Source organism: Meleagris gallopavo, chromosome 22, assembly GCF_905368555.1.
Source record: "Meleagris gallopavo chromosome 22, MGAL_WU_HG_1.1, whole genome shotgun sequence".
NCBI lineage: Eukaryota > Metazoa > Chordata > Aves > Galliformes > Phasianidae > Meleagris > Meleagris gallopavo.
The window spans coordinates 664158-686055 of record NC_139425.1 but is presented as its reverse complement, the minus strand read 5'-3'; the positions used below and the strand labels follow the sequence as shown (position 1 = coordinate 686055).

The 21898-nt window shown below is 54.8% G+C and overlaps 1 protein-coding gene across 11 annotated transcripts in view; it reads left to right on the top strand.

Moving 5' to 3' along the window:
* Positions 1-21898, top strand: part of CHD6 (chromodomain helicase DNA binding protein 6) — a 72742-nt gene that overhangs the window by 23766 nt on the left and 27078 nt on the right. For 7 of the 11 annotated variants that reach the window (XM_085241431.1, XM_085241428.1, XM_085241432.1 and 4 more), the window contains 17 exons: positions 7049-7545; positions 10381-10528; positions 10971-11120; positions 11953-12018; positions 12480-12538; positions 12879-12996; positions 14187-14273; positions 14546-14695; positions 14994-15115; positions 15670-15913; positions 16366-16542; positions 17471-17614; positions 18419-18674; positions 19204-19414; positions 20286-20481; positions 20825-20989; positions 21663-21842. In XM_085241431.1, the coding sequence (XP_085097557.1) occupies positions 7082-7545; positions 10381-10528; positions 10971-11120; positions 11953-12018; positions 12480-12538; positions 12879-12996; positions 14187-14273; positions 14546-14695; positions 14994-15115; positions 15670-15913; positions 16366-16542; positions 17471-17614; positions 18419-18674; positions 19204-19414; positions 20286-20481; positions 20825-20989; positions 21663-21842 (2937 nt within the window). In that variant the 5' untranslated portion in view covers positions 7049-7081. Of the gene's footprint in view, positions 1-1746; positions 1880-7048; positions 7546-10380; positions 10529-10970; positions 11121-11952; positions 12019-12479; positions 12539-12878; positions 12997-14186; positions 14274-14545; positions 14696-14993; positions 15116-15669; positions 15914-16365; positions 16543-17470; positions 17615-18418; positions 18675-19203; positions 19415-20285; positions 20482-20824; positions 20990-21662; positions 21843-21898 lie in introns of those variants that run through there. The other 4 variants (XM_085241426.1, XM_085241427.1, XM_010722226.4 and 1 more) reach the window with 2 other exon arrangements.

The window sequence follows — 21898 nt, the reverse complement described above, 5'->3', positions numbered from 1 at the left end:
ATTCCCACAGTTGTGTAGCAGCTTTGACTGCTCTGTAAATGGGATTGCTGAAATGATGTGGGGTTTGAGCACTGCAAAAGCATCCTCCTCCCACATTTGGAGGTTTTTAAATAGCTCAGTTGTCAGTGCTTTGTACAGCTGTCCCTGCAGATCAAGTCTGGGAGGGAGATAAAGGCAAATTAGCACGAGGAAGAAGATGTAGGGTCGAGCAGTCCATCTCCTGTGCTCTGAACCAGCAGCAGCATGGGACATTCCTTACTGCGTGTCACGGAGTGCGCTGCAACATTCCCAAGCTCATCAGTTCTGCAGGAACTGTGCGGGGATGTCCCCTATGTCCCCTTCCCAGAGGGGTCTGTGCAGCATTAACAGCTGCCAGGGTGAGCCCTGTGTGTGGGGGGAACCTGCTGCTCACCTGTGGGATCTTGGCTGGGTCGTCACCCTGCGGGCAGCTGTTTGGGGCTGCAGGGAGCTGCAGGAGTTGGCAGAGTGCTTGGCACCCTTTGTGTTGGTGTCAGATGCTGAGGGAGCTGTCGGCTTCCTTTGAAGTGGGTTCTGGATGTGCTTTCTGCAGGCCTGGCAGGACAGCTCCAGCCGGGAGGCCCTGCTTGGCAGTCAGGGCCTGCCTTGATGTGACTCTTCTTCCCTAGCAATGCCTGAAATTCTTTGGGGTTTGTCACCAGGCTGTGGCTAACTTGTGAAACAAATTACCGCCTTCCTGACTGGTAATGTGATGTGCTGGAGTATCTTGTCCATTGGCAGAGCAGGAGAAGCAGCAGGCCATGGCACTCACACCTGCAGCACTGCATCCAGCCCTGGGGCTGCCATTACAAGAAGGACGCAGAGATGCTGGAGCGGGTCCAGAGGAGGCCACAAAGGTGCTCAGAGGGCTGGAGCACCTCTGCTATGGAGACAGGCTGAGGGAGCTGGGGGTGTTCTGCCCGGAGAGGAGAGGGCTATGGGAAGACCACCGTGCAGCCTTCCAGTACTTGAAGGGAGCTTGTAAGAACTCGATCTCCATCCTGTTTACACAGTCTGACAGTGATGGGACAAGAGGGTTGGCTTTAAACTAAAAGAGGGGAGATTTAGGTCAGGTGTGAGGAGGAAATTCTTTACCCAGAGGTGGTGAGGCCCTGGCACCGCTGCCCAGAGAAGCTGGGGATGCCCTATCCCTGCAGGTGCCCAAGGCCATGGCTGGGTCCTGGGTAGCTTGAACTGGTGGGGGGCAGCCAGCCCACAGCTGGGGTCTGTGAGGGCCCTTCCCACCCAGACATGCTGGGATTCTCTGATTTCCTCTGAGGTTCAGTGGCTGTGGCAGCTCCATCCAACCCTGGGCAGCGCTCCCTGCAGTGTCCTGCTCCCTGGGCACCAAGGGCCCTGCTTACTTTCTGCCACGTAAGCAGGGACTGCTCCTACTAATTTCTGCCAAGCTCTGCCTTGTTGAATAACCTGGCAAATACTGAGCTAAAATGTATCCAGTGGTGCCTGTAAATCTCTACAGATGCCATGGAAATGGCCCTCTCTTGCTTGGGCTGTTGGAGCCGAGCAGCACGTGTCTGTGCCTCCTGTGTGCCCTGGGAGTTTTTCTGGTTTGAGCCCAGGTGTGCAGAGGAGCTGTGGGGGCAGGTGGGAACAGCCTGGGACTGGAGACCATAGTCTGGAGGCTCTGCTTTGCCTTTGATTCCAGTACTCGCTGCTTTTCCCTGGATGCTATGGGTCTATTTTATTAAACTTTGATGTTTCCCCTAGTGCAGACAATGTCAAGGGCCATAAACAGAGTTCACCTGATGACAACAGGACATCGTGCAGGGGCTGGAGAACCCTGTGAGTGTTTGTGGTTCAGTTCCCAAACTGTGTTCCTGGGCTCCTGGCATTGCCTCAGGTGAGTGGGGAGCAGTGGGGATGCCCTGATCCTCCCACCAACCCCCACAGCCCCCACCTTGGAGTGCTCACCCCACTGCTGCACATGACTCTCAGTAGGGCCCACGGCCCCTGCCTCCCCGTGCCCATTGCTTGTGCTGGCTGTGCTCCCCGGCGGAGGGCTGTGGCTCACAGAACGCCTTGGGAACAGAGCCAGCCTCCACCTCCGTCACGCTCATCCCGTGCCGGCTGCTGAGCCTGCTCAGAGACATGACAGAGGGTGGCACTTCGGTATTTTTAGCTTCTGCTGCATTGCATTAAGAACTGGGAAACGAGGGGTGTGGACAGCCGGCGAGAGGATGCACCAGGCTGTGCTGTGCCGCTGGTGGGACTGCAGCTGCTAGCAAGAATGGCTTGACAGCCTGTGGAAATACTGCATGTGGGAAAAGCTGCCTTCTGAACCCCTCTGGTGCCCTGTGAGCGGCCGTGGGGACAGGTGGGCAGAGCTGAGCACAGGGCCTATTGGCTTGGGTGCCATTGGTACTGCAGGGAGAGGCAGCTGGTAGGGGCAGGGATCAGCCCCCTGGTATTGGGCTCTGCTTTAGGAAACCTGTGGTGGACCCTTTTGTCATGGTCCCTGTTCATGCTCCCTGTGTAGGACAGTTCTCTTCAAGGTCCAAGTCAGACCTGGGGGTATCCCCATGTGTTCTTCTCCTGGAAGCTGCAGAAAAAGGGCACTGAATTGTGCTGGTGTTTGCAGGGCACTGGAAACAAAGGACAGCGTGTGGCACAGTTCCTGCTGCTGGTTGCAGTCCCACGTCCTGCAGGAGCACACTGTGTGGGTGCCATCTAACCAAAGGAGCTGTGGATGATGCCCTGGAGAAGGGCTGGGGAGGTTCTCTGCTTGGTGCCCGCCGCTGCCTCCCTCGGGGCCGTGCATGAGGTGATGAGGGGTGGCCCAGTCCAGCCGCTGCCATGGGCCTGGATCCTCTGCTCCCTGTGCAGGTTGGGCTGGCAGTGGGTGCGTACCAGCTGTGCCCCCTTGCCCATCCTCACAGTGCTGGGCCATGGGTAGCCCCACTACTGCCCCTCTGTCGTGCTGCTTTCCCTCAAGTCCTGAGTAAAAGCGAGGGAGTTGAGTCAAGCTGTGACTCCTAATGAAATAAACCGATTTCAAGTTAAGGAAACACACCATTAAGGCCCATCCTGACCTTGACTATGCCCTGTTATGGGGTCATGCAATTATGAGTGCTCTCCGTTAGCCCTTACAGCTTTCTGGGGGGGTTTAAGCACTTCTTTGTTTCTGACTTTCTCTTCGTCAGAATGTAGGAGAAGATTGTGTGTTGCTGTTGGGGGACTTCCTTCTATCAAATGTGATTTGTGGAAGGTTCAGCTGGAAATAAAAAAAAAAAAGTGTCCAAACTATACACAGAAGTGTATCCAGAAAGTGTAAAATCATTGCAATCCTCACCATTAAAAAAGCAAAAAAAACCAAAAACAACAGAGAGAGATAATTGAAAGGGACAGTCCTAAAGATAAACGTGGTGCAGGGAAACAGGAAAGGGGGAGGGGTGCTGGGGGGAGCTCTGTACTTCCCCTTCCCCTCCAAAACACCCCAGGAGGAAACAGCAGAGCTCACCTGGTCACACAGCTACAAAAGATGTGTGGAAGGCTGTTGAATGTAGAAAGATGTTTGTTTGTTTTTTAATTAAAAAGATTGTAGTGAGGAAAAAGGGCACACACTGGGAATTTAAAATAAACCTATAACAAGGCAGGGCTAAAAATATTTTTAAGGGTTGCTTGCTAAAAGCATAAATTCTAATAATAAGTTCTTCAAGTATCTCAAGACCATGATGTCTTTAGGAGGGGCTGTGCTTGGAGAGCAGCTGGTGGCACATGCACAGGGATTGCCTCAAATTACAGCTAACGTGGCAGAAAGTAAGCAGGGCCCTTGGTGCCCAGGGAGCACTGCCCAAGGATGGATGGAGCTGCCACAGCCACTGAACCTCAGAGGAAATCAGAGAATCCCAGCATGTCTGGGTGGGAAGGGCCCCCACAGACTCCAGCCATGGGCTGGCTGCCCTCCACCAGTTCAAGCTACCCAGGACCCAGCCATGGCCTTGGGCACCTGCACTGCTGTGGGTTTAAAGTGAGGATGAGGTGAGTGCACCGGTACATTGTGCATAGCCTCTGTGCCGCTGCTGAGCACATTCCTCACCAGGTGCTGTTAAAGGTGTGCAGTCCTCTGACAAGAGGCCTCTGTATGTGAATGGTGGGTTAAAGAACAGGGTCTGTGTAGGAGAGCTCTTGGCTCTCGAGTGGCAAGCACAGGAGCAGCGTGCAGAGTGCTGTTCTGGCACATGGTCCTCCTGCTGTGAGTATGTGAGGTGGTGAGATGGAGGCAGAGTTGGGAGAGCTAAAGAAAAATCTTGCCAAGTAACACACAGAGGTACCACCACATCATAGAATCTCAACACAGCTGGGATGGAAGAGACCCCCCCCCAGCCCTGCTGTGTGCTGGCTGCTCCCCAGCTCAGGCTGCCCAGGGCCCAGCTGTGGCCTTGGGCACCTGCAGGGATGGGGCACCCACAGCTCTGGGCAGCAGTGCCGGGGCTGCACTGCCTCTGGGTAAAGAATTTTCATTCACACCTGACCTAAATCTCTGCTTTTTTAGTTTAGATTCCTTCCCCATTGTGCTGTCACCATCTGGTTCTGTGAAAAGTCAGTCTCCCTCCTGTTTATATGCATGTTCTTTTAGGGCTTTCCCTGCTCCTGGAGGAGGTTGTAAAGCACTGGAAGAGAATTTGGCTCTGCTTGCAGTGATTTGCAAAGGGAGAGAGAACACAGGTATATCCTCCTGCTGTGTCATGGTCCATCTTCAGTGATGGGTGCTTTCCTGCTGCCAGCTCAGATAGGTGGTTTGGAGGTGGACCAGCTGGTGTCCATGGAGAGGGAGGCACCTGTGCTGGAGCTGGACAGGGAGCTCTGCAGGGTAAGAGCAGGGCAAGTAGGGAATGGGGCAGAGAGGGCAGTGAGGAGACGTTTCTTTATATTCACCTCTTGAGAACCAGGAGACATGCAGGAGGGCAGCAGGATTAAAATAAAATGAGTGCGTGTTTTCCCACATCTTAGCAGTTGGTAGCACCAAATGCTGCTGGGCACTTGGAACCCATGGTTACAAAGGGCTGTGGGGCTGCACAGGGCTGGCAGGACTGTGCCAGGCGAGCTGCAGGAGTGCTCTGAAGCCACACAGGAGTACAGATAACACCTGCACTGTTTTCACAGGCTCTTCCTCTTGGCTTTTGGTGGAGAGAAGCCAGGATAAGCTGAACTTCATCGAAGGAAACAGGAAAAGCCTGTCCCTAGCTCTCCCCATTGCACCAAACCGACTGCAAATGGCAGCAAATGCAGTGCAGGTGGGCAGCAGGAGCGTGCTGCAGCATCATGGCACACCCAGTCATCGCTGTGGATGCAGCAGGGTGTTTGGGCTGGCAGCCCTTATCCAGCCCATCTGGAGGTGCCTGATTTTGGTGTCCTCATGTTCTGCTGCTGCCTGTGTGAGCTGTGTGCTGCTCGTTCCTAAAGCTGCTGGTCGTGGCCCTCTCACCGCGCAGCAGCGTCGGACTGTTGCTGTGGCAGGTGTGTACTGCTGGCTGCTCCCACTGCTCTGCTGTGACTCCCCTGGCAGGCTGTGGTGACAGCTGCCTGCAGGGTGTCCTGTGGCCAGCACCGGCCTTGGGGCACAAAGCCACAGAACTGCCTTGGGCTCTGAAGGATGTCTGGAGCTGGAGTGGCTGCTGGCAGCCTGAGGCGATGCAGCAGAAAAGGGGTTCCTGCCTCATGCTCTCCTTCTCATGGGCCCTGCAGCCTGTGGCGATGTGCGGATGTCACACAGCTCGGGCACGGAGCGCTGTGAAGAGTGATGCATGAACGGCCCCCCATGCCTGGCCATCATAGCTCGGTGTGGGACTGATCTTGGTTTGGGAGCAGCTCACCCTGCTGCCACGCTGCGATGCTATGACTGGCTCTCTATATGGTATCTGTGCTTGGCTGCTGTTCAGTGCAGGATCAAAAGGAGATCCATTCTCGTGGGGTCTGTGCACTTTGTAACTAATCCAGTACATTGTTCCAGCTGATCCCCAGCTTGGGCAGCCTGCAAGATCTAAGAGGTGCAAAGGCTGTGGCTGAGGCTGACCCCGTTGCTCAGCACAGGCTCAGAGGCAGCATCTATAGTGCAGTGTTTCTCCCTGCAAGAGGAGAGCTCTCGGCTGCCCAGGGGCACGGTGCCATGTGGGTATTGGTGCTCTGCTGCTCAGTGGCGGGGCAGCCTGGCAGGGCCACTCTGTGCCATCACAGTGCTTTTGCTGATCCAAATTAGAAGTGGGTGTGCAGAGTGCTGTGTGCTTGGACCATGGTGAATGGGTGAATAGGTGACCACTGTGAATCCAGCCTCAGCCTATGGGATGTAAATATTTACAAACCCCAGCAACTCTGGAATACCCAAGAAGCTGGATGGGGCTGGGAGTTCCAGGGTGCTAGAGGCTGCTTCAGGACAGGCCCTGCCCTCAGGAGAAGCAGCTGTCCTGGCACGGGGCAGGAGGATGTGGGGTGCTGGGAGGGCCCCACGGCGCACCGCAGCCCAATGACTCCCAGGCTCCTTTCTAGCTATAGGAGCTGGGCTCTGCCCTTGGGACACAGTTGCTGTAAGACATGGAAGAGATGTCTTTGTGGGAAAAATGGGGCAGTTCTGTGTTTTGGGACAAAAAGCTCCTATTGCTAAATGCATTCTAGTTTTCACTAGCCCTGGTGTGGGAGCAGGAATTGCTGGTTGTCCCCTGCAGAGGCCCTGGGCTGACCGTGCCTTCCAGGAAGAGCCATGGTGGTGACACAGGTCGAGCACCATGCTCCCAGCAGGGCATTTGGTGTGGTCCTGTGCCTGGGGACACAGGAGAGATGTCAGGCTGAGGTCCGTGTCTTGTCCTGCTGTGCCACCGTCTGGCAGGGCTGGGGCTCCTGCCCGTGGAGCTCTGTGATGGCCAGCAGGTCTGCCACACATCAAGGGGCACAGCTCATGTAGCGCTCTGGCATGGAAATCTTTGCTGGGTGTATAGCCCGGTATCCCCTCTGCAAACACGTGGTGCTTCTGTCTGTGGGATTTGCTTCATGTGCTGCCTTTCTGTTCTCTCTGCAGCCACCCAGCTTAAAAGTGCTGAGCCGCTCCCCAATGTCGGATGCCTCGGACACCTGGGAGTGCAAGGCGCAGGGCCCCTTGGCCGGCAGCGAGGAGCAGCAGTCCCACAGGGCGACGGCCACAGAGGCAGGTGGGCAGTGCCTGTGCCCTGAGGAGCAGCCTGACGGGGCTCTGCTGCGGCGGCCAAGCGCCCAGAACGGGATGCAGGACACTGGGGCTGTGGGCACGGGGGTGAAGAAGAAACGGAAGAAAAAGGATTTGGGAGAGCAGGAAGGAGGAGAAAAAGCAGCTGTGGAGGTGAAACCAAAGAGGAGAAGAGAGCCTAAAGAACCAAAAGAGCCTAAAAAGGCCAAGGAGCCCAAGAAGCAGAAGGAGCCCAAGCAGAGGGAGGTGACCAAGAAGCCCCGGAAACCTCGGGAACCCAAAGCTCCCAAGGAGCCTAAAGACAGGAAGAGCGGCTCTGAGCCCGGCCCCAGAACAAGGCCGAAGAAGAGCAGGTGGGTACTGCTGTGACCTCGGCTCGATGACTGGCAGGGGCTATGGGCTCCAGGGGCTGACATGGGGTGCACCCTGCAGCAGGAACTGCCCCCCTAAAGCAGCCGTGGGCTCTTAGCAGAGCTGTGGCTGAGGGCTCCCTCATACTGCGCAGCCAAACGCCACTGCCTCTGGTAATTCCTCATCCTATTAATTAACATCACTGGACAGAAGAGGAGCTCTGATTTCTTTTTAATTGGGAATATGTGCAGAAAGCGGAGCTGGTCTCAACTGGCATCATTTGATTTACTGTCAAGGACTTTCTGTGTTTGTGGAGAGTCCTGTACAAGGAGGTAGGCTTATTGATTGGAGCTGGGCCCTCCTTTGTGCTGTAAATAACCCATAGGATGAATGCATTTGTGCCAGAAACGAGATTAGTACAGGATCCAGCTTGGATTTTTTCATCAGAACCTTTCTTTGTTGGAAGACATCAGTTTGGTAGAGCTGCTTGAAGGAACTTTCCTGGAAACAGTCACCAGAATGGGCTTCCCAGGGTCCACTGCATCCACCCATCTGCCTCCCTCTTGCCATGGCTGTCTGTGTGCAGGATGGGATGGAGCCCCAGATCTTCCCTGCCCCGGGGGCTTTAGCTCCTTTGTAGCTCTCGTGGCTGGAGGAGAGGTTTGTGCCAGGGTGGCCGTGCCCAGAGCTCAGGTGGATTGTATGGGGCAGCACAGCTCCCACAGCAGGCTGGTGGGGAGCTCAGCAGGTGAGAGCTGGGCTCTGCCCCTGGTGGAGCACCCACAGCTGAGCTGCACACTGCTGCCTCTTCTGTTCACTCTCGAACCCAGTGGTCTGCGCACAAAGGATGCCTGGCCCCGTGTCATGGGCTGGTGAGATGTGGATGACAGGTCAAGCAGAGAGTAGCAGAGAGCAGGGAGGCCAGGGAGTAGAGCTGGAGCAGAGTGGGAAGGAAAAGAAGGATGAGGCACGTGCAGAGGCAGCACTCAGTGCCCAGAAGGATTGTGCTTTTCTTAGGAAGGACAAACTGCAGTCTCAGTCTCAGAGCACCTGCAGGGTCAGTGCCTGCCCTTAACTCTCCCTGTTTCCAAAAAGCAGGATTTCTGTTTGCTCTGTGTGGCCCATGGGCCAGCCAGGCGGTGTGGTCACCGTGTCCTGCAGGATGTGTGAGCACACTGCTCTCCCGGAGCCCCCAGCCTGGCGCCAAGCCCAGCCTGGCCTCGTGCCCGGCACACAGGCCTGCTGTGGCCTTTCCTGGCAGGAGGCTGAACTGGAGGCCTTGAAGGCAGCTTGTTTCAACCTTTGCCAGAGATGAAGGATGCTGCTGGCAGCCTTTTCTAGTGCCGCCTCCGCTGCGCCTGTAAGAAACTGCTGTGTGGGCGGTTCACACACATCCACCCCGTGGTGGAACCTTGGGGTCCAGGCCAGCGGAGGGGCTTGGGAAAGAGCAGACCTTGGAGGCTGGGGTCCAGCTGTCGTCCAGGAGCCTGCTGCCACCTGGAAGGTCCTTTGGTTGCCAGCAATGGCTTCACACAGTGCTAAAGGCAGCGACAGTGTGACCTGTCCGCCGTGGCTCCAGCCTGGTTGGCCAGGCAGGGGGATGTGGTGGCGTCACCCCAGCTGCAGTCTGGGGCTGCTGCAGAAAGCAAGGCAGGGCCCATTATGAGCCTCTCTTATGGTTGCCTTGGCCTGTGGCTCAGCAGACAGCAGACAACTGAAGCAGGAATGGGTGCTGGGAGCAGACACCCTGAGGTGGAATGGGAAGCCTGCTCCCAGCCATGGAGAAAGCTGAGGATGTGGGGCAGCAGTGGGAGCCCCATGCCAAGCAGGGGGCCACCCAAACTGGTGGGGCGGGCACTCCGTGCGGAGGGATTGATTGCTGGGAGTCCTCTAAGTGGCAGATAATGGTGGCATAATTTCTTCTAAATTATTTCTAATCACAGCCAACTACTGGCTCATGAATGAAGCAGTTGTTAATTGTGACTTGCAAATCAATATCTCGGGAGTTATTGCTTGGGTGGAAGCAATGCTCTCCGTGCATTTTCAGGGCCTCTAATTGAACTGCTGCTACACAGTCAGGTCAAATTTGGCCTGAACAGCAGATTTTTAACTGTGTGGCTTTTGCTGGCCCCAGACAAGCATGATTGTCTCATGAAAATGGGGACAAAACCTCAATGGGGCTGTGAAACCCACTGTTCTCTTCAGCTGTGCAAGTCTTGGATGTGGAGGGGCTGCTGGCGAGAGCAGTAGACAGCTCTGCTCCCAGGCTTCTTGCTCAGCCTGGAGACAGGCAGCAACTCCTGAAAATCTTTCTCTTAGCAGTGTTTATTGCAGTGGGTAAGGATGGCTGTGCCCCTCAGCTGGGTGGGGAGATGCTTGCCTGGCATCTTCTGGCTCCTTGCCCTATCTCTGTCACAGCATTCAGCCTGGCTCCCAGGTCCCAGGAGTTGTGCAGGCTGGCAGTGAGCTGAACCCCACCTCCAGCAGCCCCTGTGGTGCTGCTCCCTAAGTCAGGGAGAGCCCCCAGCCCCCTGCTGCCCTGCACCAGGCCGTGCAGTTGGACTCTTTTGTCCTGGTGTGCTAGAATCAGCTGGAAATACCTGATCAAATTGAAGACACAAACTGCCACCACCGTTGGCTGTGCTGTGCTGATATGTCCAGTACTGAGGGAGGCCCTGGGAGCCCTGTGCTGCCCTTGGGAGAGGAGGGAAGAGCATTTTGGAGTAGAGCCCAGTGCAGATGCCTACTGGCTCCTCCCAGGACCCCAGAGCAGTATCTGACCATCAGTCTGTCCTGGCACTAAGGAGCAAGGTCTATCTGTTGGTCTGTCCTGGCAGCAAGGAGCAGGGGCCCACCCCCGTGGAGAAGAAGAAGAAAGGGAAGAGGAAAAATGAGATCCCAGTGGACAGCTTGGATTTGGATCAGGATCTTCTGAGCCCATCAGTACAGAGCCCTGAGGAGTCTGCGGAGTCAGCTGACAGCCAGGTATGGCCCAAACCATTGGCTGGATGCTGGCTGGGGAAATCTTGGCTGCATCTTAGTGGGAAAAGAGCTGGGAGTTAACCTGTGCCTTCTGGCAGTGCTCCTCCCCAGGATGGCATGGGAAGGCTGCTGAGCATCTCTGCAGGGCTCTGCTGCGTATGGCCTTGGGGTACTGTGCAGGCCAGGCACTCTGCTCCAAGGCACTGGTGGAGGCCTTGCACAGCACTGATAGCAGCTGCTCTGCCTGTGGCAGCAGTGCAGGGGCTTACATCTCATGGTGCCCTATTCTTTCCCACCACCTCCACCCCACCTGTGCAGAGGATGGATGGTCTGGAGATCGGCAGCCCTGGGGCTCTCTCTCCTCAGGCTTCCATCCCCATGCCAGGCAAGGGAGGTACTCGGGCTGCCTGTTTCCCCATGATTACCTCTTTCATCCCATACACAGAAACGACGCTCTGGCCGGCAGGTGAAGAGGAGGAAGTACAATGAGGACCTGGATTTCAAGGTGGTGGATGATGATGGCGAGACGATAGCTGTGCTGGGAGCTGGGCGAACCTCCGCGCTCTCTGCCTCCACTCTGGCATGGCAGGCTGAGGTAGGGCTGGAGGTGGGACTGTGTTGGTGGGGCTTCCTGCATGTCAGGGTATCCCAAGGGATTCTGTGGGACTCGAGGAAGTGTAGGATCCTTCTGCAAGGATAGGGCAGCAGTGTGCATGTAGGATTGTGCCAGCAGGAGGTCTGAGTGCATTGGGGGTTAGGTAAGGTCCAACCTGCCTCCTCCTGCTGGGAGAGTAAGGCCTGTGGACGTGTACTGTGGCTGGAGTTGTACCTGAGTGCATGATCAACCCTCTGCCTCTGCCCACCTTTGGCTCCTGTTTCTGTAGCTCTTGCCCTTGAGATTAACCCGGTATTTTGGCTGACAGCCAAAGGCTTTGAGGGTGCCAGATCATCGTTTTCTGTGCACATTGCCACTCTTCATCGGTCCTTCTGATTGTAGAGATGCTCAGCTTGACGCCTGCCACAAACCTGCTCTGCTGGCAACGTGGCAGGGACGTGGACAGCGTGGCAGGAGTCACCATGGTGTGAAGCTCACTGTGCTTCCTTCTCTGCACACTGATCTTGTTCCTCGTTCTTGCTGGCCTGTATACCAGATGCCTGCAGCTCACTGCCTTTCTGTGGTCACCAACAAAGCTTCCAGATATTGATAACAGTCATTAATTGTTGTCCTGGTGTTCTTGTGGCCATAGGCAGGTGCAGTGATGGAGGGAGTACCTTCCCTCTGTGAGTCTTGGCAGAGAAGCTCCCAAGCTTCCTCTGCTTTTCTGGGATGGTGAGCTTGCAGAAGATGAGCACCTGCTGTGTGGTAGGGTGATGCCAGACAACAAGCTGGGGAAAAAAGCTCTCTGCTCTCTTTCCACTGTCTCCAGGAGCCTCCTGAGGATGATGCCAATATCATCGAGAAGATCCTTGCCTCAAGGATGGTGCAGAAGGAGGTGAGTGGCATAGATGCCAGTAGGGTCAGAGGTCTTTGGACAGAAAGAGTAGGAGACCTGGCAGTCTTTGTGCATCAGGCACAGGTTATGCAACAGGAGTCCTTGTCTCTGTGTTATTCCTGCACTTGTGCCTTGCAAGGGGGTGGTGGGGTGTGCCCAGACCATCACCTCTCTGGGCTGGGAACAAGCGTGGTTCTCCTGTCCTGGGCACCAGGAAGCCTCTGGAGAGGAGTCAGGCCTGGACTGGTCCCCAGGTGCTTGTGATTCTCATCCTCAAGGGTGGTTTTGCACCATGCTCCTCAGGGCCACTGAGCTCAGAGCAGGCACCATGCCATGCTTGGCCATCATTGCTATCTGCGAGAAACAGCCTGCCTGGGGTCCATGGCTGAGAATGCCCCTCCCACTCCCTCGTGTTCTGCACAGGCTCTGGATGCCACTAATTTTCCTTTTCTTGGTTTCAGACTCATCCTGGAGGCCTGACGTTCGAGATGGAGGAATTCTACGTCAAGTACAGGAACTTGTACGTGCAGCGTTGTGATGCTCTGTGCTGCAGTGGTGCACTTTCCATGTGCAGGAGTGTGGTCTGTGTGCTCTCACCTCTGTCTCAGCCCCAGCTGCAGCTCTGACCTTGCTGCTGCTGCTCTCCTGAGCAGGGCCCAGGCTGTGGGGAGCAGGGCAGCCACCGCAGCTGCAGTGCTCAGTCTTCTCCATGGCTTTCTCTGGTCTGGGGCCCCATGTGGCAAGGCATGAGCTGGGTGTTCTGTGGGTCTCTGCAAACTCCTTGTTTGTCTGTGTGGTGGATAGGATCATTTCCCCAGGACCTCTTTGGTCGTGTTTAGTTGTTTTTTTTCCCTCTGCAGCTCCTACCTGCACTGTAAGTGGGCAACTCTGGAGGAGCTGGAGAAGGACCCCCGGATATCCCAGAAAATAAAGCGCTTCCGAAACAAGCAGGCTCAGATGAAGCATATTTTTACAGAGGTGAGAGCTGAGTGCAGCAGGCAGCCATTCCCTTTCCTGGCACAGCTGGGCCAGACCTGTGGTTGAGCAAGCCACGACAATGCCCTGAACACCCCTGGTGTCACCAGAGGAAGTAAGGGCAGGGTGATAGATAGCTCTTGCTGGTCACTGCCAACCCTGGAAGCATTGCTCAATGGGAAGGAAGGCAGCACACAGTGCTGATGGTGCTTTTATCATATGGGGAATGTGCCTGCTTGTGATGGAGCAGAGGAGAGAGAGAACTATAAATACCTGGATGTAGGGCCATTGCTGCCTGCTTTGCTATATAAGCAGATTAATCTTGTTTCGTATGGAAGGTGTTCTGTCATTTATCTTTCTGTTCCAAAGATAGTTATTAGATCTCCTCAAATTGCCCCTTTTAAGTGTGAACTAGGTCGGTAATCTATGAACATTTCTCCATGGAAGTAATTGCAAACTCAGGGGAGTGTGCGTCTAATTTCTCGTTCCTGAGTCTGTTTGGGACTTTCCCAGGATGCAAAGAAAAGGCATATGTTGGATGCACTGTTCCACTGACAGTTTAACAAAGAGCAACTGCTCTTTCCTGTGACTAAGCTTAGCCTGGGGAGCTGTGAACACAGAAGCCTATTTTTTCTCATTCCCAAGCCCTAGACACCTCTATCCAAGGACAACTGTTACTCTAAAGCCCACTTCTCCCCAGGCTTTCCCTTCCCTCCTGAGCAGTTGCTGCTGGTGTCTGCTGAGTGGGAAACAAGAGAGAGGCAGAGGGAACAAGGTATCATCCCTTGCAGAGGAACTGGGCTCCATGAGGGAACAGCTGCAGGGACCCAGGTGGTGCTGTGTGCGGTTCTGGTCTGTGGCAGCCACAGCTCTGGATGCTGTATATAAGCTGGAACACACAGCTCAAGTCTTTGTGCCTCAGGGCCAGATGGGCTGGAGCGGGCAGTTCTGCCTTCCAGCAAGGGCAGCACAGGGCCAGCAGCCGCTCCGAAGTGAGGGCTTTGCCTTCTGCAGGGCTTCTGCATCCTCCCTGCCCAGAGACAGATGTCACATACCTGTGTCCATGGGCACTTGATGTGCTGTGCACAGCAAGCAGCATGCTGGGGACAGATGTCCCGCAGTTGTTTTCTCATGCTCACCATCTGTTTAACCCTCGAATCACCTTGAACTTACCTCTCCTTTTGCTGTCACAGCCTGATGAGGATTTGTTTAACCCAGACTATGTGGAGGTAGATCGAATTCTGGAGGTGGCTCACACAAAGGATCCTGACACTGGAGAGGTAAGTGGCTGCATCACTCACCTACCCCAGAGAGGGAGGGAGGTTCAGCAGGAGAGCTGGATCCAGCACACGCATCACGTCATCTCCCATCAACTTGCCTTTCCAGCTTTGCACAGCTCAGACCCTACTTCTGGGGGCCCCCTGGCACTGGGGTAACACAAGGGCCATTGAGCATTGCAGTGACTCAGTCTCAATTGCAGCCCGTGCCCATGCCGTGGGGCTGAGCAGCCGTGAGCCCTACTCTGGTCTACAAGCCTCTCTATGTGCTGCAGGAGGTGACTCACTACCTTGTGAAGTGGTGCTCGCTGCCCTATGAGGAGAGCACCTGGGAGCTGGAGGAGGATGTTGACCCAGGGAAGATAAAAGAGTTTGAAGCCCTCCAAATCCCTCCAGAAATCAAGCACATGGTAACGTACCCAGAGGTAACGTACCCAGCTGGCAACTGCTGCCCTGGGCAGGAAGGGACTGTCTGTGTTTTGTCAAGGCCTCACAGTGGTCACCTTCTTGTCCCCGCTACTTCAGTGCAAGCCCCATATCCTTCCCTCCGGAGGTGTTAGCTAGTGGGATTTGCGGGTGGGATCCAGAGGCCAAGACCTCTCTGTGAATCTGCTGAATGTTTTGAAGCATTGTCCTGGTGCACAGTCCCAAAATCAGGGGCTGGCCATACTGGGCATTTGCCTTTTCCTCTCCATGAATCTTGCTCCTCCTCTCTCCTCCTAGGAGCGCCCAGCATCTGAGTCCTGGCAGAAACTGGAGAAGTCCCGAGAGTATAAGAATAGCAACCAGCTGCGGGAATATCAGCTGGAGGGAATGAACTGGCTGCTCTTTAACTGGTATAACAGGTGAGGAGGGGCTGGAGCGCTGGGCTCCTGTGAGGGGCGCTGGCACATGCCTTTATGCCTTTGCAGGAGTAGAGCTGACAAGCAGGGGCCTGATTGCAGCTGCTGAGAGCTGCCAGTGCTGGAGCTGATGGGCAGTAGCCTCAGCAGCTGTGTTTGTGTTAGCCTTGTAATTGAGTCTTCAGGGATGTTTCTCTGTGGTGATAGTATGGGCTTAGTTATGGGTCTAAAATACAGCTGATATTTGGTATTGGTCAGGCTTCTGATGACCCATTTTTGTGGGAGAAATGCAGAAGTATGCATTTTCTCAGCATCAGCAGGTTTTGTTCACAAGCTAGAGTGCAACCAAAAAACAGCTTCTTTCGCACTAACTTCGAGTCCATCATCTGGAAGAGGTTGGATGGTCTGGCTTATGCAGACCAGTTTGGGCCACCGACCTCATGTCCCCCATACCATGGAGTCAGGTGTGCATGGAGGTGACATGCTTGACAGCACATTGAAGGGCTAGTGACAGAGTGGTTCCTGCCACATTAACCTGTCCTTGCCCATATCTGCAGGAAGAACTGCATCCTGGCTGATGAGATGGGGCTGGGGAAGACAATCCAGTCAATCACCTTCCTCTCAGAAATCTTCCTGATGGGCATCCATGGCCCCTTCCTCATCATCGCTCCCCTCTCCACCATCACTAACTGGGAGAGGGAGTTTCGCACCTGGACAGAGATGAATGCCATCGTGTACCACGGCAGCCAGATCAGCCGGCAGATGATCCAACAGTATGAGATGGTGTACAGGGACACACAGGTGACTGATGCACACAACACTCTCAGGATGTGTCCTCCACTTCTGACTTCCTTTACTGGGGAAGCACTGAGTTGCACATGGGGCTTGTGGTATCTTTTAAGGACCCCTTTGGTGGCATGGGCTCAGGGTGCACTGTGTATGAGCATGAGAAGAAAAGATCGAATTCAAGCAGAAAGGGGAAAATACAGCTGAGTCCCAGCCACAGCTGTTGTCCAGGCTTGATTATTTTGCCTTGAAGCAGTGCCTGGTTTGGAGACATGCAGTCTGCAGCCAGCATGGAGGCTTGCAGGAACTTGTCCACTGCTTGAGGGAGGTGAATGTGAGAGAATCCCAAGTAGGATTCAGATGCTAACATTGTTATGGTGTCAAGCCTCTGTGGACTGCCAGGGTGTGTGACAGCGTCCTGCTGCCCTGCAGGGGTCAAGCGCTGCATATGGTTTATGTCTCCCTAGGGCAACCCTCTCCCTGGGATCTTCAAGTTCCAGGTGGTTATCACCACCTTTGAGATGATCCTTGCCGACTGCCCGGAGCTGAAGAAGATCCAGTGGCGCTGCGTGGTCATTGATGAGGCTCATCGCCTGAAGAACAGGAACTGCAAGCTGCTGGAGGGGCTGAAACTTATGGCCCTGGTGAGCATGTCCTGCTCAGATTCATATGAGAGCAGGGTGGGTCAGAGGTGGCAATGCCAAGCAATTAGATGTCTCTGCCAGCTGCTTAGTCCCAGGGCCAGAACTGAGATCTCCCTGTCTCAGAGGGGAGGCTGTTTGGAAGCCACTGAATTGCTAAAGCAGCACTAATGATGGAGGACCCTTTGATGGGTGGGAAACTGATGACCTGTATGGTGACAATATTTTTTTTTGCTGAAGTGGAATACTAACCCACAGCTAGATGACTCCTCCTATGTCCTTGCATCTGCGTGTACTCCCTGACAGAGCACGAGCTGGCCAACAGCGCAGCTTTGGATGCTTCAGCATACAGAGATAGTGGCTGAGCAGCTGTGTGCAACATCCTTTGCCTGTACCCTACAGTCAGGTGTGCCTTGTACCCTACAGTCAGCAGGACTGCCATATTCAAGGTGTTCTCTTAATTCTTTGCAAACATGGGACTAATCTGTGCCAGGGATAGTGGTGCAGGACTGTGTGCGATGAAAAAGGGTTCAGTGAGGTGCTCAGGGAAGTGGATTTGGATGTCCATGTCCTTCACACCTATTTGTTGAGAAGAGGGCCATCAGGCCTATTGGCCCCATCTGCAATACTGCGTACAGGTCTGGGGCCATGGTATGCCAGGGTAGGGCTGAGCTGTGGAGGCAGCGTGAGGGGTCTCAGTGTTGGCTGTTCTTGCTGCACAGCCAGACTGTTGCACATCCTGGGGAGCATCCTGGGAACAACAAGACAGCAGCTGGGTCAGCACTGTGGCTAAGGAGCCGCTCTGGTTGTTCCTTTCCCTCTCGGTCATGCAGTGCTCTTCTGGGGCTGGAAGACGATGAACATTGTGATCCTAGGCCCTTTGGACCTAACCAGTGGGTCAGCCTTCAACTTGTTTTCTGTGTACACCCAGGAGCACAAGGTGCTGCTGACAGGCACCCCCCTGCAGAACTCAGTGGAGGAGCTCTTCAGCCTCTTGAATTTCCTGGAGCCACAGCAGTTTCCCTCAGAGACAGCCTTCCTGGAGGAGTTTGGGGACCTGAAGACAGAAGAGCAGGTACCTAGAAGAGTGAGGCTGGTGACTTAGTGCAGATCACTGAGACAGCTGGCACACACTCAAACTTTGTGGAAGTGAACACCACCCCTCAGTGCCTAAAGATCTCCTCTTTGCAAGGCGCAGTGCTAAATGTAGGCCCTGGACTCAGCCAGGAAAAGCAAAACTATGACAGAGGCCATAGGCCAGTCATAGGCTGCTTTGGAGAGAGGGGACCTGTGCCATGCCAAGGGCAGGGTCTGCTCCCTGCGTAGTTCCCCACTGCCCCTTGCATGCTTGGGCAGCTCAGTGCACCCACCTTTCCCATCTTGTCCATCCAGCAAGAGTGTAGGGTGAGTGAAGGAGTCAGTAAGTCCATGTGTCTGTCGCTCTGTCAAGTTTCCTTAGAGAACCATTCTCAAAGATCCTCTCGAGCGTGGGTCTTGGGGAGCAGCACAGTACCCTGGGTTGCTTCACTGCACTTTGAGTGCCTAGCTTAAGTGAAGACTGCAAAAGATCACCCTGGGGGAGCAGGCATGGACACATGGAGCTCTGATCAGCTATGATCGAAGCTTCTGGTTCTCCTGCAGCAGACACATGTATCCAAAGCTGCCTGCAGCAGAACTGTGCAGAGTTCATGGCCTGTTCACTGCTTGCTGCAGGAAAGCCAGATCCTAAAATTACCCTGTTGGTCAGAGCAGTTGTTTCAGGGCCGTTTATAGTGGGTTTCCAGCCTGGAGAGGCTCTAATATTGTGGGCCTCTCTGCTGTTGTCTCCATGTGCTTGCCATGCAGAGAGGGCAGTGAATCTCTGCTCTTGCTCTGTCAGGTGAAGAAGCTGCAATCCATCCTGAAGCCCATGATGCTGCGACGGCTGAAAGATGATGTAGAGAAGAATCTGGCACCCAAGCAGGAGACCATCATTGAGGTGGAGCTGACCAACATCCAGAAGAAATACTACCGGGCCATTTTGGAGAAGAACTTCTCCTTTCTGTCCAAGGGTGCCAACCAGCACAACATGCCCAATCTCATCAACACCATGATGGAGCTGCGGAAGTGCTGCAATCACCCATATCTCATCAATGGTGAGGGCTGTGCACCGGCACTGGGGGGTTGGATCTCACTGCAGTGTTTAACCTGTCGCTGCCTGTAGGGCTCACTCAGCTCTGGCCTTCTGCCTGCAGTGATCTGCTTTGGTGCCCACCTGGGCAGCCCAGCTCCCCTGCAATGCTGCCTGCTGGTGGGCACTGCCAGCCTCAAGGTCCTACCAGGCTCTCTGTGTACAGCTGTTTCAGGGGCATTTTAGAGTGGAGTCCTCTTTAGCATTCCAGTGTGACATGTTCTGTCAAGAGCTGGTGCAAGACCAGAAGGAGTAGAGTCAGAGGTGTGTAGGGGCTTTTGGAGATCTCTAGCCAGCCTCCTTAGATCTAGTCAGCAGCAAGAATTCTTTTCCTTGCATGGTGGCTTGCTGTTGCCCTAGACAGGAAGCTGGAGTCAACTGCACTGCCAGCCTGACCAAGAGCTCACATCCCTTGGGGTTGGAACTATATACCCTTTAAGGTCCTTTCTAGGCCAAGCCTTTCTGTGATTCTGTAATCCGTTCTCCCCTTGCAGGGGCAGAAGAGAAGATCCTGGAAGATTTCCGTAAAACACATAGCCCGGAGGCACCAGACTTCCAGCTGCAGGCGATGATCCAGGCAGCTGGGAAACTGGTGCTCATCGACAAACTGCTTCCCAAGCTGATTGCTGGTGGACACAAGGTGCTCATCTTCTCCCAGATGGTGCGCTGCCTTGACATCCTGGAAGACTATCTCATTCAGAGGCGGTTAGTACAAGCTTCAGCATTCACTTCGGCTCCTCCATGTCATATCCATCCTGCACTGTAGATACTGGAATGGAAAAAGCCCAGGGTGGGATTTTGTCATTCTGTGCCCATGTACCGAAAGATCTGAGTTACAAGTTAGCACCAATGGGTGAAGACTCCAATGCTGGGCGGTGTGATCTGCACTCTGCATTGCCCAGGACTGGTCCTAGGAATGACCAAATGGAGAACTGTTGGAGGGGGTCCAGAGGAGCCATGAAGATGATCAGGGGGCTGGAGCAGCTCCCCTACGAAGACAGGCTGAGGGAGCCGGGCTTGTTCAGCCTGGAGAAAAGAAGACTGTGGGGTGACCTCATTGCAGCCTTTCAATACCTAGAGGGAGCCTACAAACAGGAGGGGAATCGACTCTTTGAAAGGGTAGATAACAGCAGGACAAGGGGAAATGGTTTCAAGTTGAGGGATGGAAGATTTAAGTTGGATGTCAGGGGGAAGTTTCTTCAGAGAGAGAGTGGTGAGGTGCTGGAACAGCTGCCCAGAGAGGCTGTGGATGCCCCATCCATCCCTGGAAGTGTTGGATGCCCCATCCATCCCTGGAAGCCAGGTTGGATGGGGCCCTGGGCAGCCTGGTGTGGTGTTAAATGTGGAGGTTGGTGGCCCTGCGTGTGGCAGGGGGGTTTGGAGTTCATGATCCTTAAGGTCCCTTCCAACCCTGGTCATTCTGTGATTCTGTGAGATAGGACCTTTCCTTGATCCTAGTTTGGGCTGACTGCGTGCCCACACGCAGCCTGGGGGGAAGGAGTAAGAAGGGGTTTGTAGCTGCAGTGAGGTCAGGCCCTGCCATGACCCTGTTCTCACCTCTTTCCTCTTGGAGCAGGTACACCTATGAGCGAATCGATGGGCGGGTGCGTGGCAACCTGCGCCAAGCTGCCATCGACCGCTTCTGCAAGCCTGACTCGGATCGCTTTGTCTTCCTACTGTGCACGCGGGCAGGTGGACTGGGCATCAACCTTACTGCTGCCGACACCTGCATCATCTTTGATTCAGACTGGAACCCACAGAATGACCTCCAGGTAACGGGCTAGGCAAGGCTGGACCATACAGGTCCCAGCTGGAGACCTGTGGGCAGCAGCACCTAGCTGCTCTGATACGGCGTGCAGCACTTGGAGAGCTGGCACACATCATGGGGGACATCCTACTGTGGCTCTAAAAGCACAGGTGGGCAGCATTTTGCCTGTACCTGGTGGTGGAGGGATCGAGGAGAGCAAAGGCTGAAGCCTCATCCCCATTTCCTTGTCTTGGGGTGGTGGGTCTGTCTCCTACTCCAGCTCAGCCAAGGTGCTCAGTGAGAGGTGCCCCAGGAGGTGGGAGATGTTGGGCTCACGACATTCAAGCTTGTGCCCTCCTCTCTCCTAGGCTCAAGCTCGCTGCCACCGGATCGGGCAGAGCAAGGCAGTGAAGGTATATCGCCTCATCACCAGGAACTCCTACGAGCGGGAGATGTTCGACAAGGCCAGCCTGAAACTGGGCCTGGATAAGGCTGTGCTGCAGGACATCAACCGCAAGGGCGGCACCAATGGGGTAGGTTAGCAATCAGAGCAGGGTTCAGCAGGAGGCTCTGAGATAGAGTATGTCTCCTTCCCATGCATCCTCTCCCTCTGTTTCCTCTGGGCAGCTGTGCAGGGCTGTGTGCCCACATGGGGCTAAAAGCCTCAGATGCAAGGTAGGATGGTTCTCACCTGGGCTCAGACCATACAGCTTTCTGCAGCACCAGTCCATTGTCAGATTGGCCAACATTCCCAGCCCGTCTGTCCCTCTCCTACCAGAGCTTAAGAGGCCAAAGCCTGTGTGGCAGCTCTGCTATCCCACGTGAGAAGAGATTGTGGGCTATATTAACAGCCCACCCAGCCCATTTCAGCCACGCAGAGCTGTTTTATGTGCATTGTGCAGTACTGTGCAAAGCAGAAAGGTAGACTAGAGAGAGAAAGAGGCTGGGTAACTACTGGAAGAAGTGCAAGTGACTGCCAAGTTGCAGCAGGCTTCTGGGCAGGGAAAGCCCAGTCCTACACGCTCACACTGTGGTTGTTCAGCCTGACAGGCTGCCCCTGCCCTGTCACAGCGTTTGTGGACATGTGGTACTGTGTCTGGTTGACATGGACTCGTGCAGGGGAGGTCTGGGTCAGAGGAGCCTTTTCTCAAGGTGCTGGTGCCCAGAGCAGCTGGCAGGGGTGGTGATGGTGTTGTGTTTGGGCAGGTCCAGCAGCTCTCAAAGATGGAGGTGGAGGACCTGCTGCGGAAAGGTGCCTATGGTGCTCTCATGGATGAAGAGGATGAAGGATCCAAGTTCTGCGAGGAGGACATTGACCAGATCCTGCAGCGCAGGACGCAAACCATCACAATCCAGTCCGAGGGGAAGGGCTCCACCTTTGCCAAGGTGTGTCATGATCTTCGGGTGGGAAGGGAACTGCCTCCTGGGGCAGCAGGGGGTCA